At 35.7% G+C, this 19,366-nt stretch overlaps 1 protein-coding gene across 1 annotated transcript; it reads left to right on the top strand.

Moving 5' to 3' along the window:
* Positions 1–14,208: 14,208 nt before the first annotated feature.
* On the top strand, positions 14,209–17,331 carry LOC113290624 (anti-sigma-I factor RsgI6-like). Its single transcript, XM_026540210.1, has 7 exons — positions 14,209–14,494; positions 14,594–14,628; positions 14,729–14,897; positions 15,369–15,544; positions 15,678–15,779; positions 15,902–16,048; positions 16,155–17,331. Exons 1-7 carry the CDS (start codon positions 14,428–14,430, stop codon positions 17,127–17,129), a joined length of 1,671 nt encoding a protein of 556 aa, XP_026395995.1. The 5' UTR covers positions 14,209–14,427; the 3' UTR covers positions 17,130–17,331.
* The last annotated feature ends 2,035 nt before the right edge of the window (positions 17,332–19,366 follow it).

Below are 19,366 nucleotides of genomic sequence, written 5' to 3'. Positions count from 1 at the left end.
AAACTTCACACGTATGTGAAGTTATGGTCAGTCAAGGGCCTGCTAGGGTTAGTTAGAACTATAAGTATCTAGTTCCCCTGCCGTTGTATTCAGCTTGGATTAGCTCATCTTGATTAATGAAAAGTATGTTTGGTTTAACCATTTGATTCTTTGATTAGATCTTGGATTAGAGTTGTTCTAGATCTTGTTACTCCTGGATTGGAGTGTTCTTTATTGTTTTGGAGTGGATTCTTCATGTTACTATTTTGTGTTTCGATCGCTTCCGCTTGTGCCATATCAATATTGGTAAATTCTTGTTTTTTTTCTTCTTGTAATAGACAATAGATATTTTTGTAACAACACTACGGAGTTTAGGTTGCAAACACTGTAGTTACTGCTGGAAGCATCAAATCATCGGTTTGTCCGTAATATGGAGTGCTATTAGTATCTTTCTCCCGAGAATGATCGAAGTCATGATCAAATTAGACAGATAACAAAAAATTTGAACAAAATTACAATACTCACAAATTTTTTTACCAATTGAGAGTAATTTCTTCATGCTAAATGCAGAACATACGAAAGTTAAGTAAACCCATATCAGATTATCATCAGAATGACCTAATTTTGTTATCTTATTCTTAATCTCTAACAACTAAGAATTACAATTTCTTTTCAACTGAAAAATATATCGGATCCCTAAAATTAAATCTTTGATCCAACAAAAAAAAAAAAACAGACTGTAATCAGTGTTAACAAATCATATAAGAAAAACGTAAGAAAATCTTTGACCCATACTCATAAGTTAAACAATCAACCCATTGTATATAGGTTTAGTTACCTCACTGATTATCTTTGCCTCATCAGAAGAAGATGGTGGCGAAACATCAGAAGCTGGTGGTGAAGGTGGCGGAAGAGAAAATAAAAAGTTTAGGGTTTCGTGTAAAAATAAGTTTTATATCTTGAGAGTGATTCGGTACTCATCTACCTACCCATTCTATTTTGGTATGTAAATCCTTGATTCCTATTGGCTAGGGGCCAGGAGCTCTAGAATTCAAGCTTTTGGCCTAACTTTCATTCTGGAGCTAGTATTTCGGCCTCAAATTATATATACGATATATGCAACTCTCCATCCTTTTGATCATCTTCGACGCTTAACTAAAGTAAGTCACGCAAGTTGATCAACCAGCCCTTGTTTTGAGAGGTGACCTCAGGAAAATCACGCATCTTGGACGTATCGGTCAAAACTTGGTTAGTAGTAATAATCAATTTAAGATTAATATACCCCACTTAAGTACACCCCTAATATCTCTAATACACCGTAGAATTTCACTACCAAAATACTTCAAACCCTAGAACATTACTACGTTTCTTTTATCTGTAAATCCCTTTTCGTTAATGAGGAATCTCAATCATCTCCCAACAGATATTCAACTCGGCATTATTACTCGCTTACTAACTGAATCAATTCTAGACTGAAAATCAGTTTACAAACCATGGAGAAATCTTGTTTCTCATCATCCATCATTCCGTCAAATGCATTTAGCCCGTCTTAATCACTCTGCTGATTCTGGTAAGTTAAGTTTTCTTGTTTTGGGTGAGAACGAAAATCTTTACCATTTTGAATATAATGAGAGTCACGATGAAACGCATGTTCATAGAATTAGAAGTTTCAATTTAACCCCTCCATTTGAGAAGGATGATTATAGTGTTCTCGGTTCGGTCAATGGTTTAGTCTGTCTTTTTGGACGGAGAGATTACGTTGGTTATTGTATGTGTAACCCCTTGACAAAAGAATATGTTATGCTTCCAGGTATTAAGAGAGATTGTGAAGATTTCTCGTATATGGATTGGTCAGGTAAATTTGGTTACCTTCCTTCAACTAATGAATACAAAGTTGTTGATTTATTTAGGAAACAACCTGAATTTATAGAGATTGCAGTATACACTCTTGGCAGTGGCAACGGGTGGAGAACTGTTGGGAGGTTTGATAATAAGTCTTGTTATGCTGGTGATAGAAATGGTGTATTTGTGAAGGGAGCTCTGCACTGGGTGGATAATGATAGAGGAGGAAAAGTTTATGTTTTTGATTTGGCTGAGGAAAAGTTCCATGAACATATTTCAACACCTCCTTTGCCACTATGGAGTGACTTTGGTTATTATGTAGGAGAGCTGGGCGGGGTTTTATATTGTGATATCGGATACTACGATGACACTGACGGATCCCAATGTTCTGACCTATGGCTACTGAAAGGGAAAAATGATATCAGTAACATGAAAAAGCAGGTGGAGCAAGAGCCGTTGGGTTGGAGTAAAGTGCTTAGTTCTCTACCAGGAATACATTTCTATAATATGTCTTTACCAAGAACGGTCGTGTTTTAAAAATTCTCTTTCATAATGCTTTGGAAATCTGAAAATCTGAAAAAGGACTAAGGAGCTAGAGCAGGCAGAAGATATGAAGCTATCTCATGTCATCATAAGAGGCTATATATATAAGCTATGACTTTTATTTTTGCCACTGTTAAAAGGTGTTAGATAATCTCTTTCATAATTCTAATTTTGCTTAAAGTTGTAGAATGGATTCTTTTATGTTATATAATTGTGCATGAGAATGCTTTGGAAATCTGAAAATCTGAAAAAGGACTAGGGAAATAGAGCAGGCAGAAGCTCTACTTTTGCTTAAAGCTGTAGAGTGGATCCTTCAGATGCACCTATCTCATGTCATCATAAGAGGCTATATATAGAAGATATGACTTCTACTTTTGCCACTGTTAAAACGTGTTAGATAATCTTTATGGGGAATGTAAAACTTTATTTACTTCTGTTTTGGAGCTTCAATGGTTGGATGTAAAACTGATGATTTTTGCTAAACTTTAAATAGTTCTAGTCTATGGAACCCCGTACATCTAGATTGTTGTGTTCTCTACTTGTGTGTTTGACATGTCCTTTACTAAAATTGATGGCATATCTCTTCTAAGTAAACATTTTGCTTTCTTTGGGTATCCCACATCATCTAATTACATACGAGGGATGACAAAGAGAACCCATTGAAAATATCATAATCGATTTGCCCAATTAAACAACAAACATTTTACTACAATAATAACTTGCTTAAAACTTTTAGTAGAAGTGTGTTGGTCTGGTCCTAGGATTCACCTTGACACTGTTAAGCAGTTAATATTAGTGTTAGTCGGATTATTTTCTATCTGATTAGTATATCAGATTATAGTGAGAAGTTTTGTTTCAGTTATGTAAATTTTTTATTACAGTTCTAGAATTACTCGAGGGGGCCCTCAGTTATAGAATTACTAATAAGTGACCCAAACTTGTCTTCTCGAAGAAATAAAGAAGTGACCGAAACATGAGATTGGGTTTTCATCTACTAGTTTGAGTATGATTTGTTTGAAAAATCGTATACATCCAAATGTTTTCGGGGAGATTTGCTTTCCAGAACTAGACTGAAAGCATTCTCAGTTACATAAACGGGTTCTCAAAATTGTTGTCCAAATATTTAGTACTTAAAAAGAACCCTTATAAAGGGCTAAAATTATTGATTAATTATTACTCGGGAGTCGAAACTAAAGTTCGTAACTCGTCGTCACTCTAGTTCATGCAGACTACAACCTATGTAATAACCGTGGTGGTGAGAATATTGCTTTTTTGTTTTGCGGAGAAGAAAAACAAAGAGAGTGAAGTTGGAGATTTGGGTTTATTGGATAAGTAACTAACTGATCAAAGGGGTACTATGAGGTAAAGTAATTGTACGGTCTGGTGATTTGATGGGTGCATGTATAATCAAACAAATTTATCAAAAAAAAAAACAGGTTGAAAGGGGAAAATCAGAAAGAAGCTTTTATTCTTGCCTAAGATCTATGCTTTTCTCCAGATTCAAGTGGTGTTCTTAGTATGAATATACTTAAAGAGACTTAGTTGGGATCTCATACCAGAAAAAACTTGAATAAATGCCCCTGTCAATGCTGGTTGTTGTTGATTAAAATATGGAGTATCAATATATAAAGTTTTTACTGTATATTTAATTATAAATCTAATAAGTTTAAGTAGTGTATATAAAATTATAAGAAAATCTTAGATTGTAGGCTTAAGAAATTCATAAGTCCTTATCAAACTGCTTTTTAGCTTTCGACAGATAATCGTGATTGCGTATGAGATTGTTTATTATATGAGAAAGTGTAATGCTAAGAAAAAGGGTCTTATGGCTATTAGACTTGATATGTCTAAGCCCTTTGATATAATTGAGTGGGATTTTTTGATAATTGTGCTTAAAAAACTAGGGTTTGACGATGATTGGTGTAAGATGATTTATGCTTGTGTGTCGACTGTTTCCATATCAATGCTTTTGAACGGTTCACCAGGTGAGATATTTTATTCTATTAGTGGCCTTAGATAGAGAGACCCTTTGTCTTCCTATTTGTTCATGTATGGCATTCTTATCTAGGCTTATCATTAGTGTTAAAAATAACAATGAGATTCAAGATACTAAAGTTACAAAAACAGTCCAACAATTATTTTGCGGATGGTTGCCTTATTTTCTCTAGCGCTAATATCAAATGTGCCAGGAATCTTGATAACATATTTAAGGATTTTAGTAAACATTCTGGGCAGTCAATCAATTTTGGTAAGTCTGGAATGATTTTTAGTCTTAAAGTGAATAGTGATATCAAAGTTCAGATTGCAAATATCTTAGGAATAAAGAGGTTGGCTCTTCAGAACGAGTACCTTGGTGTCTCACTATTATTACAACGAAATAAGATGAAGACATTTGGCCATTTGGAAGGTAACTTCCATGGTAGATTAGAAACATGAAAGAGTAACTATTTTAATTAGGCTGCTAGGACTATCATGACGCAATCTATGATGGGTCTTTAGCATCTCATCACTTAGCGGTCTTTCCCGTGCCTAAAAGGCGCATTGATAGGTTAGATGCTGCGAAGTGTAAATTTTTCTGGAACAAGAAGAAAAATGGCAGAAGTTTTACGCTAAAAAGATGGGATTTTATTGTTCTGCCTAAGGTTTTAGGGGGTTTAAACGTTAAGAAAATTGTAGACCTAAATAAAGCGCTGCTTGTCAAGATATCCTGGAAAATGTTGAACGTACCCCATGCCCCATGGACTAAGATCTTAGAATATAAGTATTCTCCTTCTGGTAAACCCATTAATGAACATGGGTCTTGGGGTTTGGAAGGGTATTTGTGAGGGATTAGAAATAATTAAGGATAATTATTGTTGGGAAGTGGGCGATGGGAAGAGTATATCCATTTGGATGATAATGGGATTGACTTAGTTTCATCTAGCTTTAGGTCTAATGATGTTAAGAATTTAACCAACTTATGTTACCTGATTTGAAGGTTCGGAATTCGGCCAGCTGGTTAGACTCTTACATTAGCTGCTCTGAACATTGTTTGCCGAGTCAGCTTCAATGTCTAATGGAATGGAAGCAGAGATGCTCTCTTGTTGAACTTCTACAAGCTATTTTTGATAATGATATTGTTTCCGTCGTATGTAATGTCAGAATTCCTGTTAGTGGTACTGACAGATTGCATTGGACACCATCTCATAATGGGATTTTTATTATAAAAATATCTTATAGAACTGTCAGTAATACGGGTAATGCAGATGCTATGCAACTGAATTAAACTTTTCATGGATTAGGTTCTGGAAAGCAAACCTACCTCTAAAGAGCGAGAAAATATTTGATGGGGCGTTTTTCGAAGGGGACATGGGGGACCAATGATGTGTTGACACATGCACTTGATATTAATGAATTATGTTTCCAAAAATACCAACACCAATTAAGAAAACAAATTTTATTTCCAAAAATACACTTCTTTTATATTTTTGGAAACATAATTCATTAATATCAAGTGCATGTGTCAACATATCATTGGTCCCCCATGCCTCATTCAAAAAATGCCCCCATCGAATATTTTCTCTAAAGATGCTAACGCATTCATAATTGTCATCTTGAAAACGAAATGTTTGTTAGGCATGCACATACCATTAGCTTTTTATGTCCTTTATGCAACTTTGATGTATAAACAATTGATTATTTGTTGCTTGGATGTCATATTTCTAGGCGGATTTTGGTGGCTCTTGAACCGAATAAAGTTAACATATTACATCGAGAGACTCTTAAGCAATGACCGTTAACTTGGTTTTCTGTTAACAACACACAAATAACTTAATTATCTTTGCAGGGTTCACTATAAAATCTCTGGAAGGCTAGATGTGTTTGTGTTTTTGACAATGTGCAGTTGCAGGTTGATCCCATCGCGAGGGCAGTGAAACATGGAATCATTGAATGGAAGGAGCATGTTAATATGAAAAATGTTGTTTCCGAATGTTGTCGAGATTGGGGAACCAGTTAAATGGGTTTCTCAACCCACTAACTAACATAAAATTAGTTTTGATGCTTATTTTTTAAAGGCTGATAAATCTATTGGCTCATGGTTAATTATTATGATAGATGATGCACGAATATTCCATGGAGCATATGGTGTATCCCTGGGTAGCTGAACAGGAGTAACATGTTGAAGATTTGGCGGCTTTAGAGGCAATAAAGTGGGCAAGCAGAAATAATATGGAGAAGTTGCAACTTGAAGACAACTGTCTTAATGTAGCAGGGTCATTAACGACAATTATGATGATTGCAGGGAGCTTTTAAATGATTTTAATGACTCGTGTTGTGTTCATGTTCCTAGGGACACAAATAATATAGCCAATAATCTTGCGAATGAAAAGTTAGTACTGTTTTTATTTTGGGGTCCTTAATTATTCCCCACATATGTGGTTATCAACTCTTGTTAGAGAGAAACTGATCGTTGTCAATTAATGATTTATTATTTTTATTTTTTTTGTGGGAATGTTATAAATATCCTCTATTTTTATTGAAAAAATAATGTTCCATTTTTGCGAGGGGTATTTAATGTACACGAAATTGGGGGATAAAAAACTGATTGGGGATAGAGGAAATAGACAAAAACTGAATCCAAATATCAAATCAGGATCACCCCTTATCTAAGTATTTTTTTAAATTCTAATCTACCTCTCACTAATCAGGTTTAGTGGTTAATAATAATTAGTAAAAATCTTAAATATTTGTTAAATGATTAGTGTGTATCTGTATTTGTATTTGTATTTGGGTGAATGAGATGAGAGTAGAAAGATGGAAAAAAATGTTGAGAGGGAATTTTTTTTGGTGAAAGTGGAGGACGATTGTGAAGAGAGAATTGCTGCTAAGAGGTTGAAAATTTAATTTTTTTTCTTTGAATACAACATTGTTGCAGCTGAAATAGCTCTGTGCCGGCATTGTATTCAACCGAAAAAACCATGAATTTTCATAAATGTTTGATCTTCAAAACCTAAATTTTTTGGTTTTAATCAGTCCACTTCCTGGCACAGTCAGTTAATTCTCGAGCATGCCGGTATCTATGCCGGCATAGTATGTTGCTTAAATTTCTATGCCGGCACATGATGAAAAGTATCCAGGAAATTTCAAATTTTTTTCACTTGACTACCGGCATTGATAGATTTCTATCGAGCATGCCGGCACTCAGTTCCGTCATTGAATGTTAGTTACCAAGTATGCCGACACCATTTTCCGGCATGGTCTTCATCAATTCCGGCATGATATTCATCACTTCCGGCGATGTAAATTTTTTTATTTCCGACATGGTCTTCATCACTACCGGCATGCTCTTCATTTATGCCGACATGGTCTTCATCACTACCAGCATGCTCTTCATCTATGCCGGCATTGGTCTTCATCACTTCCAGCATGTCTTCATCACTTCCGGCATGGTCTTCATCACTTCCGGCATGGTTTTCATCAATACCGGCATGGTATTCATCACTACCGGCATGGTCCTCATCGCTTCCGAATGATAAAAAAAAAATCGTTTTCAAGGGAGTGGGAAATGGGGAAAATTTAAAAGGGAAGAAAATTTGAAAGAGAGTGGGGAAAATTTAAAGTTTGAAAGAGAGTGGGGAAAACTCTAATTTGAAAGGGAGTGGGATAAATGGGGATATGATTTTGTTTTTTTATTTTTATTTTGAGCAAAAGGTATTTTAGTGTTTTCATACCAAAAAATCACCCATTAGCACACACCATGGGTTGGGGGAAATAATCAATATCCCCCAATTAGTTTTTTTATCCACCAATTTCGCGTTCTATTTAAATAGTGTCCATTTTTTTGAGGGATATTTAAATAATGTTCCATTTTTTTTCATATTAAAAAAATTATTTATTTAAGATTACTTAATATCTTTTAATAAAATTAAAAGATTAATTTGGGTATTTCTTAGAAAAAAATTCTTCTAATATTTTATTTACAGAAATAAACATTTCTCTGGAGCTATTGAGATTTTTTTATCTTACGTCACCAAATTTTTTTATATCCTTTAAATTATGGCCTAGATTTTAGATCACTAGGCATATACTCCATGTCCCACATCAATCTTCTGTATAGGATCCTATGTCTTATGACTTATATATCGTGTTGCGCCCGAATGACTTTGTTATCTTGTATAGGATGAACTTAAGAGAGGGGAAGTTCCAAAATCAATCCAATGCTACATGAAGCATGCTGGTGTTTTCGAGTACATAGCACGAAAACACATCAAATATCTGGTCAGTGAAACATGGAAGAAGATTAATACAAATCAGTCTAAAGCCCTTTCCATTTTCCCAAAATCCTACATTAATGCTCTGAAAAACATCACACGAGCAAGTCAATGTTTTTACAACCCTGGAGATGGAGTTGGAATTACAGATACCCACGTAAAGAACTGGATTGTGTCGATGATTGTTGAACCCAGTCAACTTCGACACACATAAAAAGTAGCCATAGGGTTAGTGGGGCTGTTGTTGTCATTACAGAGACTTCAAAATGTCCTCCAACTTGCTATTTCTCTCATGTAAGACTAAAACGTAGCAAAACAAACCTCGCATTTGTACGGGCGATCCAAAAAGAATTAGGGGCGACACAAAAGAATAAAATAGATCATAATCGGGAGGTTAATCTACAATCGTTAGGTAACTTAAAATCGCGTTTTTTTTTAATGGCCAAACTACCCTTTACAATCGGAAGTTTTATTTACAATCGGAAGTTTTATTATAATCGGTGGTCAAGATAGTTTATATAAGCACAGAATATAGAGTAGTCCCAAAATGAGATTTTGCAAAAATCCTTTTCTTTTTGAATTTTGGTTGAGCCTATAATCGGTAGTAAATGAAGTTATCATGACTTCCGATTATACAATAGTTCTCTTTGCCGAAATCTTATCATAATCGGTAGTCAAGATAGTTCATATAACTACAGAATATAGAGTTGCCCCAAAATGTGATTTTGCAAAAATTCTCAATTTTTTGAATTTTGGTTAAGCTTATAATCGGCAAGAAAGGAAGTTATCCTGACTTCCGATTATACAATGACTCTTTGCTGAAATCTTACCATAATCGGTAGTCAAGATAGTTCATATAACAGAAAATGGTTATATAGCCAAAATTGTGCGTTTTCTGGGCTAAATGGACAGTTAAGATTCAGCCTGGGTCAAAAGGACAGAGAAATCTTTTTAATTGAAACTGACCCAATTACCCCTCTCCAGATCTCCACCATTTCCATTCTTTCTTCTTCTGCTCTCGATCTTCTGTTTCTCCACCACCACTGTTTCAGTCATGGCTGTTGTTACTTCCGTGAGATCGAGAATTGAGAGATTTGATGGGCTGAGAAGATGGTGGTCGACGTGATGGGTATGATGGCTAAGATCGAGAATCAGTAATGGGTTGACTCGAATTTGGATTATGAAATTGAGAGTTGCAGTGAATGAATGGAGTTAGGGTTGCTTCTTCGGGTAAATCAGATGAAGAAATTGTGAATTGATAAGGGTTTCTGAAGATAGAGAGGATGAAATTAAGATGGGTTCGATCTGTGAATCTGTGATCTGAGAGATTCCACAATTAAATTGATTCGAGACTGTGTAGTTGATGGGTTTAATGGACGATTGAGTTCAAGAAGATGAAGTTGCAGAAATTGATATGGGACTGGACTTAGTTACAACAATGGAAGATTGAGAAGCAGATGGGATAGAAGGAGGAGCAGCAGATGCTGCTGTTGAATCTGAAATGAAATTGTAATGGTTTCGAGGTTGGATCTGTGATGGCTTGCAGTGAGGTTATGAACTTGAAATTCAGGGTTTGACTCAACAGAGGAAACGGGGGTTTGAAGCTGCTTCCGATTGAATGCAATAGTGGTGCTGAGCATTAAAAATTTTCTTCCATCAATTTCACTGGTAAGTTTCTTGATCCTATTGGTTTAACTTTTGTAAAATCCATTTTAAAATTCATTGAATTTTGTTTGTATGTAATTAGTTTCATCTTGGTTAAGCTTGTGTAAAATCTGGATTGACCTGAAATTGCTTTTATCCATGTTATACTAGGATGAAACCAGTATCATCCTGTTTTGGATTGACCTGAAATTATTTTCATCCATGTTATACTAGGATGAAACCAGTATCATCCTGTTTTGGATTGACCTGAAATTATTTTCATCCATGTTATACTAGGATGAAACCAGTATCATCCTGTTTTGGATTGACCTAAAATTATTTTCTTCCATGTTATACTAGGATGAAACTGGTTTCATCTAGTTATAGTCTGTGATATAATTTCGTTTTCGTCAAAATACTCAGGATGAAATCAGTTTCATATAGATCACTCATTGGTATAACTTTATTTCGTGAAAATACTCAAGATGAAACCAATTTCATCTAGTTGTAGTTCTGGATTGACCTGAAATTGTTTTTATCCATGTTATACTAGGATGAAACCAATATAATCCTGTTTTGGATTGACCTGAAATTATTTTCATCCATGTTATACTAGGATGAAACTGGTTTCATCTAGTTATAGACTGATATATAATTGTATTTTCGTCAAAATACTCAAGATGAAACCAGTTTCATATAGTTTACTCATTCATATAACATGCAGATGGTAGTAGTACCGGTGGATGTGCTCGAAATGAGGTTAGATGGTACTCGCAATGGCTGCAGTGTTGGTGGTCTGCTATGCTGGTGTAACTATAGACTGAAATAAACTGGCTGGTGCAGAAATTGCAGTGGTGACAGATATGAATACGCAGCTGGTGCTATGTACTGTGAGTGATGGATGCTGAGTAAACAAGGAATGGAGGAAATGAAATGTGTTTGAGGTGATGGGGAAGATGCAACTGTTATGAGTCCAAGTGCATCTAAAATTATGAGTAAATAAGTCATGTGTGTTCATGGTGGAGCAGTTGGATGCAGTGAGAGTTGAAGTTGCATCTGTGGAATGTGAAATGATGGAACAACAATCATGGTTGGATGTAGTGACTCAGCCTCGACATATTTTTTTTTCTTTCAGATTTAGTATTGTTGGTGCCGTTCAAATACTCAAAGATTTTGAGATATTGATGTTAGATTAAATTTGTACGTGGGACAAATTTGTTTGCTATAAAAAACTTAGTTTAAAGGGCTAAAGGGGTATTTTAGGTGATTGATATCTTTTTTTTTTTATTTTCCTGAGTCAAATATCCATTTTGGCTAAATGAACAATATTTTTCTAATTTTTGGCTATATAAACAGTATCTAAAGCTAAGAATCTATTTCACCCATGATTTTTCTGTTTTGGTCTTTTTGACCAATTTTGTGTTCATATAACTACCGAATATAGAGTAGCCCCAAAATGAGATTTTGCAAAAATCTTCTTTTTTTTTTGAATTTTGGTCGAGCCGATAATCGGTAGGAAATGAAGAGTTATCAAGACTTCCGATTATACAGTGACTCTTTGACGAAATCTTACCATAATCGGTAGTCAATAAAGTTATCTTGACTACCGAATATAGAGTAGCCCCAAAATGAGATTTTGCGAAAATCCTCTTTTTTTTGAATTTTGGTCGAGCCGATAATCGGTAGGAAAGGAAGAGTTATCATGACTTCCGATTATACAGTGACTCTTTGCCGAAATCTTACCATAATCGGTAGTCAATAAAGTTATATTGACTACCGAATATAGAGTAGCCCCAAAATGAGATTTTGCAAATATTCACTATCTTTTGAATTTTGATTATCCTATAATCGGTAATAAATAAATTTATCTTGACTCCCGATTCAATTATTCTCGAGAATTAAATGACTGTGCCGACAGTAGACTGAAAACCAGAAAACAATTCAAAACGGACTAAAATTCAATTTTCTTATAGAAAAAAAAAATTCTACGAGACGCTGTCTCGCACTCTGCTAGGGGGCGCTGCCCCTAGACCCCTGCGACCTTACATGTCAGGTCGAACACAGCCGGGAGGGGCTACGCCCCCCCGGACCCCCTGTATAGCGTACCGGCGTTGTATTCATAACACGTCCATGACGCCACCGAGCTTTTTCAACTGCATTGGTCGATCCTATAATCGGTAGTAAATGAAAGTATCCTAGCATAATCGGTAGTCAGGATAGTATCCTAGCATAATCAGTAGTCACAGTAATAGACATTGTGAACCCTGAACTACAGAATATAAAGTTGCCCCAAAATGAGATTTTGCAAAAATCCTCCATTTTTCTAATTTGGTTAAGCTTATAATCGGCAGTCAAAATAGTTCATATAACTACCGAATATATAATTGCCCAAAAAATGAAATTTTGCAAAAATCCTACCGATTATGAAGGGACATAAAAGTATTTTCAATCTATTTTGTCTTTTGTGTCGCCCCTAAAAATGTCAGGAAAAAAAAATACCAAAAATTCCCAAATTAAAATTTTTCTTTAATATTTTAATCCTCGTGCAAACTGCAAATTAACCATGTTCTCAAGTGCAGTCTACTGGAGTATGAAGTTGGGCCTAACTCAAGTGATTTTGGAGACAGATCTTCAAGGAATAGAGAGATGCATCAACAAGTAAAGGTTAATTAGGCGCATACTTCACTTATTTTATTTGTAACTTCTCTTTCATTGGTTTCATTCGGAAACCTATTTTGAGGCATACCAAGTTATCAGCCGAACCTATGATTTTTGCCTAGATTCGGCTGATAACTTTTCAACCGAATATGCCTCAAATCATTTTGAGTATGCCTCAAAATAGGTTTCTTCATTAAGCGGATACTGTATTTTATTTTATTTTATTTGTAATTTCTCTTTCATTTTTTTTTCTTCTGTTGAGATAAGTAAATTTGGGATGTAAAGAAAATATCTCAACCCAGACCTTTGATTTTGGTCCAGGTTAGGGTTGAACGAGGAGAAATAATACCTAAATGAGGGATGGGTAAATTTTGCTCAAGTGACTTTATAGGTTAATCACCCATACACAGTACGTTAGGAGTCGACTTGAAATCTTAAATTCAATATATTTGTCTTATGATCATAGTACATTCTTTCTTGGCTCTGCATATTCTTGCTAGTTTAAGACATTTTTTTTATTCAACTCCCAGGAGTGGACTTGGCCAGTACTCCAAGTCCTTTTAAAATCCTGTGCAACAACAATCTTAGCTAGGAGCAACGACCATCTTTCCATCATTTCTCCTTCATTTCGCAAATTGATGTTGTTACAGGACTTGGGCACATTTATACTGCACTGGCGACCTCATACATCATCACCTAGGCAACCTGGTTTCCTGTGGTATCTAAACGCTGGACCATGTAAACTTTAGGTCGGTCTTCAAAACATAATTAATTAGGTCTATAAGATTTAAGATGACTACTCCCTCCTACTCCACCGATTACGAAAACATACACTTGTGCTTTACGCTGAAGGATTCACTTTTGTCTTTTAAGAATGTGGTGGTGTAAACGTTTTCTAGGTAACACGCACACGCATAGCCCAATTATTTACATTATTATCTGGGCTCTCTGACTCTTGTATCACACTCACCAGTCAGTCACCATACGCATGCAAATTCAAGCCAGACTTTTCTTACAACATGTGCTGGCTTGCCCTCCACAATCGAGAATGGTCCTGGACCATACTCTTTTGTTTGCCCTTAGCTGAAGTCATCAGGATGAGAACCTCAGCGTAAAGCACAAGTGTATATTTCGTACACAAAGATGGGACATTGAATTTACTACATCAAACTCTTCATGTGATCAAACACGGGTAGTACTAAATAAATTAGCTATTCCACTCGTGATGAGTAACGAGGTTCCAGTTTGTTTCTTGTTATTTTTTCTTCTTTTCTCATAGTCTCTCTCTTTCCTCTTTTTCTCTCCACGCTCTCTCATTAATCACTCTCTTTCGCTTTCTTGAATCAAAGTAAAATAGTCCGCCTATATAAACCTAACTCAAACCCACTTCTCTTTGATAAAGAAATACATTAAATATTTCAAATTCCATACTATATATATTTGTAAACTCCGATATTCACTCTCATACTTTCAGTTCTCCACTGCTTCTTAAGCATATAACAAAGGAGCCATGAAAATCTTTTCAGTCCTGCTTCTTTTGATCAAGTTGTTGCTTTTATCTCTCTCCGCAGCTTATGGTTGTCTCTCTAGCCTCTCATCTATTCAAATTTAGTCATTTATTTAAGTTAAATAAATGCTGTTATTAACTATAGAGTTGGATGGATTAATTAATGCAGATGGACCTCTGTACGATTCTTCAGCTTACACGGAGGTAAGTAATACTGTCCAAATTCCCAAGCCGAACATTTATTATGCGTACATGCTAGCTAAAAAAAAAACTGAATGATATATGCAATTGTGATGGTGTGTAGTGCAAGACGCAACCAGAGGATCCCTTGTACAATGGAGGAGTTCTTAGGAACTACGACCACCACAATGGCTTTAATCAAAAGACACTTGATTCCGTCACAACTCCGGAGATTTTTTCTCCGGCCTTTGTATTGCAGAATCTTAATCAGGCCACCAAGTACTCCTTCTCAAGTGAGCCTCTCTAACTCTTTTCTGTCTATATATTTAAGAATTGCATAATTTTCTTTAAGCAAGGAGATAATGGTGCATTGCGCTATCTCTAGCAAATTTTCATCACTTGGGTGGATCACATGTGAAGTTTAAGGTCTTTTCGACAGCATTATTTCACATAGTAGTCCAAAAATGACCGTATATTATAAGCAATCCCCTGTACCTCGATTGTAAGTGCGCGGTGAGTTTTGTCGGATATTAAATTTGTGAAACCCAGTGCCACTGAAGAAAATGCAGAGTTTTCTTTATGTAATCTGAACTTTTATCAGCTTTTGATGAAAAAAAAAGTCACCTTATTGCATTATGTGTGCTGTGCACTACTGAAAACTTGCAATATCGACATAACAATGTTTAACAGTATTCTTATGAATAACTTCAAATTTTCAACTAATTAATATTTAACGCTAATTGACTAACGAGATATAAGTACAGGTTGGGTAAAGATCAATGGTAAAATAGAGTCGGCTATCATAAGAGCAAATTTCTGGTCAGAAAATTCATCATTTAAGTGCATTGGTTCTGTCTTGGCTAAGAGAGGATGCTGGTCATTTCTTAAAGGCGGTTTTGAAATCCACTCGCCATTGAATTTATCAGTAATATACTTCCAGGTAATGCTTCTTAATAAAACTTGGTTTTACCACTTACTTTTTGTGGTGTATCTAACTTTCTTGATTGCTTATTTGCTTATATAAAAAATGAAGTATTAGCTTAACAGTCTTTTTTTTCTTTCAAATATTGCAGAATTCTGAGGATTCAGGAATTGATATATCAATAGCAAGTTCATCTTTGCAGCCATTCACTGATCAGCAATGGAAATCAAACCAAGATTACAAAATCAACAGTGTATGTGATTAATTGCTTAATGTTTTAATCCCTGCGTTCAGTCTAATTTGTGCGTGCACTACCCAACAGCTATAGATTCCCTCTTTCTAACTAGTAATGAGTCAAGCTTTCGATCTGTACAGGAAAGAAAACGTGCAGTCACCATTCATGTATCAGCCAAAAATGGAACTAGACTTCAAGGAGCTCAGATAATAGTTGATCAAATATCGAAAGAGTTCCCATTTGGTTCTGCAATAGCAAACACCATTCTAGGAAACTTGTCCTACCAGGTATGAACATTCAAAATTCTAATATAAAGGGAAAGCAAGTCATTGCACATCTGTATTATGAGCTTAACTAGTCACTTACTGAGGCATTTTGACTTGGCATTGTCAGAAATGGTTTGCGGAGAGATTCAACGTTGCAGTATTTGAAAACGAGCTGAAATGGTACACAACAGAACCTGAACAAGGCAAGCTAAACTACACGTTAGCGGACCAGATGTTAGAGTTCGTTCGTGCAAACCAGATTGCTGTCAGAGGCCACAATATCTTTTGGGAAGATCCTGCTTACACTCCTGCATGGGTGCGCAACCTAACCAGTGATCAGTTGCAGTCTGCAGTTAATTCGCGTATACAAAGTCTAATGCATAAATATAGAGGAGACTTCATACATTGGGATGTAAGCAATGAAATGCTTCATTTCGACTTTTACGAGGAAAAACTAGGCCAAAATGCTACACTGAGTTTCTTTGAAACTGCACACAAGGCAGACCCATTAGCAACTCTATTCATGAATGAGTTTAATGTTGTCGAAACTTGCTCGGATGTCAAGTCAACTGTGGATACATTCATCTCAAGGTTAAAAGATCTAAAAAGAGATGATATTAGAATGGGTGGAATTGGATTAGAAGGTCATTTCAGTGTTCCAAATCTACCTCTAATGAGAGCCACATTAGATAAGTTGGCTACATTAGGTTTACCTATTTGGTTAACAGAGGTTGATATTAGCAAGAGCTTCGACAAGCAAAAACAAGCAGTGTATTTGGAACAAGTACTGAGGGAAGCATTTTCACACCCATCTGTAAATGGTATAATGCTTTGGTCTGCGATTCATCCGTACGGGTGTTACCAAATGTGTTTGACGGATAATGATCTTCGCAATCTTCCAACAGGTGATGCTGTCGACAAACTTCTGCAAGAATGGAATACCAGGGAAATAACTAATCAAACGGATGAGTATGGTTCATTTAGCTTTTATGGGTTTCTAGGTGAGTATAAGGTGAGTGTTAGATATGGTGATAGATTTTCAAATTCTACATTTTCGCTATTGAAAGGCGATGAAACAAAGCATTTCAATATACAATTGTAAATAACAAACTTTGTACCATTGATTAGGTTAGTAATGTATAAAGCATGTCTAGAATTGACACTGCCTTTTATAGTGTTTAGTACTCTAAAACTCGGTCCCTATGATTCTATACGGCAAGTTTGTTATGTGACTTAATATGTCATGCTAATCCACGGGAGATGTTGTAATGCAAGAAAATCCATTTCTTTTACATGTTGTGTTATAAGTGTGACTTCGAGTGTTTTTTTTTTCTTTTTTGCTGACACGTGATCTGGATCAGTGGTGGAGTCGGATTTTCCAACTTGGGGGACAAATATATATAGCGGAAGATAGTGGCCGCCCGAAATTTTTTAGGGTCTGTTGTGATAGAAAAATACAGAATTCTCGCCTTAAGACTCCACAAAATATCAATACTTCATAAAACCTTATACCTAGTGCTAGAATTTGTTATAGATAATTTTGAAATGTATGTAAAAAGTTACATAAATGAAGCATATTATAGCAATTTTGTAGAATCCAGTGGGGACAATTATGGAAAACTTTAAATTTCCAAGCCTAAAATAGTCAATTTGTAAATTCTAGGGAGGACAGTTGTCCTCCCTAGTCCTCACTAAGCTCCGCCACTGAGGAAGATACTTTATGGGTAAGGTAATGAAAGGTAAGTATTTTCCGTTTCATAATCCACTTCATTATGTTAATGACAAAATTGGTTCTTGGGTATGGAAAGGTGTTTGTAAAGGACTTAGTATTATCAAGGAGAACTATTGTTGGGAGGTTGGAGATGGTAGGAGTATTCCTATTTGGAAAGATGTTTGGATACCAGGATGAAAAAAGCCTCCTTCCTCCCAATTTGTCTCATCCTCTCTTCAAACTCTTGACCAACTCATTGATCATGAAAACAATACATGGAAACTTGACATTTTAACTGCCCTGTTTGATGATGCTATTATTAAAGATATTCTAAATATTAGAATTCCTTATGCAGGTACGGATCAGTTGCGATGGTTCCGGCTGAAAATGGCATGTTTTCAGCCAAACGGCTTATAGAGTCCTTGATTTACCTAACAGAAATGTTGTTATTAATCCACAGATAGAATACTTTATTTGGGTTAAGTTCTGGAAATCTAATTTACCGCCTAAGATTATGCATTTTATATGGAAATGTGTACATGGTTGTCTTCCGGTTAGGGAATCATTAGCTAGATATTAGTGGAGATTAATCTTAAGTGCCCCTTTTGTGATAGAGAAAATGAGAATGTGCAACACTTATTGATTGTTTGTGATGTTTCAAAAACCATTTGGCTTGCGATAAATTCTTATATTGCAGGGGTATGCAGTGGTGTAAATCTCATTGATTGGGTTACTAGTTGGTATACAACTAATGATAGCCTAGCAACAGGTAATAAAGAAATTGTATAGGTTGCTTCCTTTACACTTTGGCATATTTGGAAACTGCGTTGTGCAGTGGTATTCGATAATTAGGGTTGTCAACGGCACTTACCGTAACGGATATTGGCTCTGTCGCTGTCGTTACCATTAAAATTAGCGATTAACCGATATCCGTTAAGTTCCGACGGAAATATGAAATTCAAAACCATTACCGTTACGTTGGACTTACCGGATAACGGTTATTTTTCCGATACCATCCGGTATGTCACAGGACAAACAAAAAACAGGTTTAAGACACAGAACAACTTCTAAATCCAAGTAAACAAGTCCTAAATCCATGCCACACAAAAAAAAAATACATATGTTCATGTTCTAAACCAAATTACATGTTCAGAATCTTCAGATGTTCTAGCAAAAGAAAAAATCATGTTTTTGCAAAAGAAAAGACAAAGGATTAAAGGAACTCCATCTCCATTTGTTGCAGCAACTGCAAATGCATTCCTCCTCTCCAGATTCTCCACTTCCAACTGCATCTGCAAATGCATTCCTCCTTACTCCTTAGTCCTCAACTTCTATATTTTGAATGGAAAATCAAAAGTGTTAGACAGTTAAGCAACTTAAGCTGGAAATGTCAGTGCAATAAGCCAATAAATATAAAAGCAAATAAAAGATTAAGACGTAAGGAAACTTACCAATAACACAACTATCACTGTCACTAAGAGTGAGATCTGGCAGCCAATCACCCAAACAAAGCAATGCTTCAACAAGTTCTGGAGCTAATGAACTCCTGTGAGATGTGAGAACCCTGCCACCAATACTAAACATAGATTCTGATGCTATAATTGTCACTGGAACTGCCAATACATCTC

Source organism: Papaver somniferum, chromosome 1 (genome assembly GCF_003573695.1).
Source record: "Papaver somniferum cultivar HN1 chromosome 1, ASM357369v1, whole genome shotgun sequence".
In the NCBI taxonomy this organism is placed as follows: Eukaryota; Viridiplantae; Streptophyta; class Magnoliopsida; order Ranunculales; family Papaveraceae; genus Papaver; species Papaver somniferum.
The sequence above is the reverse complement of the archived record's forward strand: the minus strand, read 5'-3'. Positions and strand labels throughout refer to the sequence as shown.

Excerpts from the sequence above, each read along its gene's own strand:
- LOC113290624 (XM_026540210.1), top strand. The coding sequence starts at position 14,428 with ATGAAAATCTTTTCAGTCCTGCTTCTTTTGATCAAGTTGTTGCTTTTA. Across the intron at positions 14,495-14,593 it reads ATCTCTCTCCGCAGCTTATG|ATGGACCTCTGTACGATTCT; the intron begins GTTGTCTCTCTA and ends TAATTAATGCAG. Across the intron at positions 14,629-14,728 it reads ATTCTTCAGCTTACACGGAG|TGCAAGACGCAACCAGAGGA; the intron begins GTAAGTAATACT and ends GATGGTGTGTAG.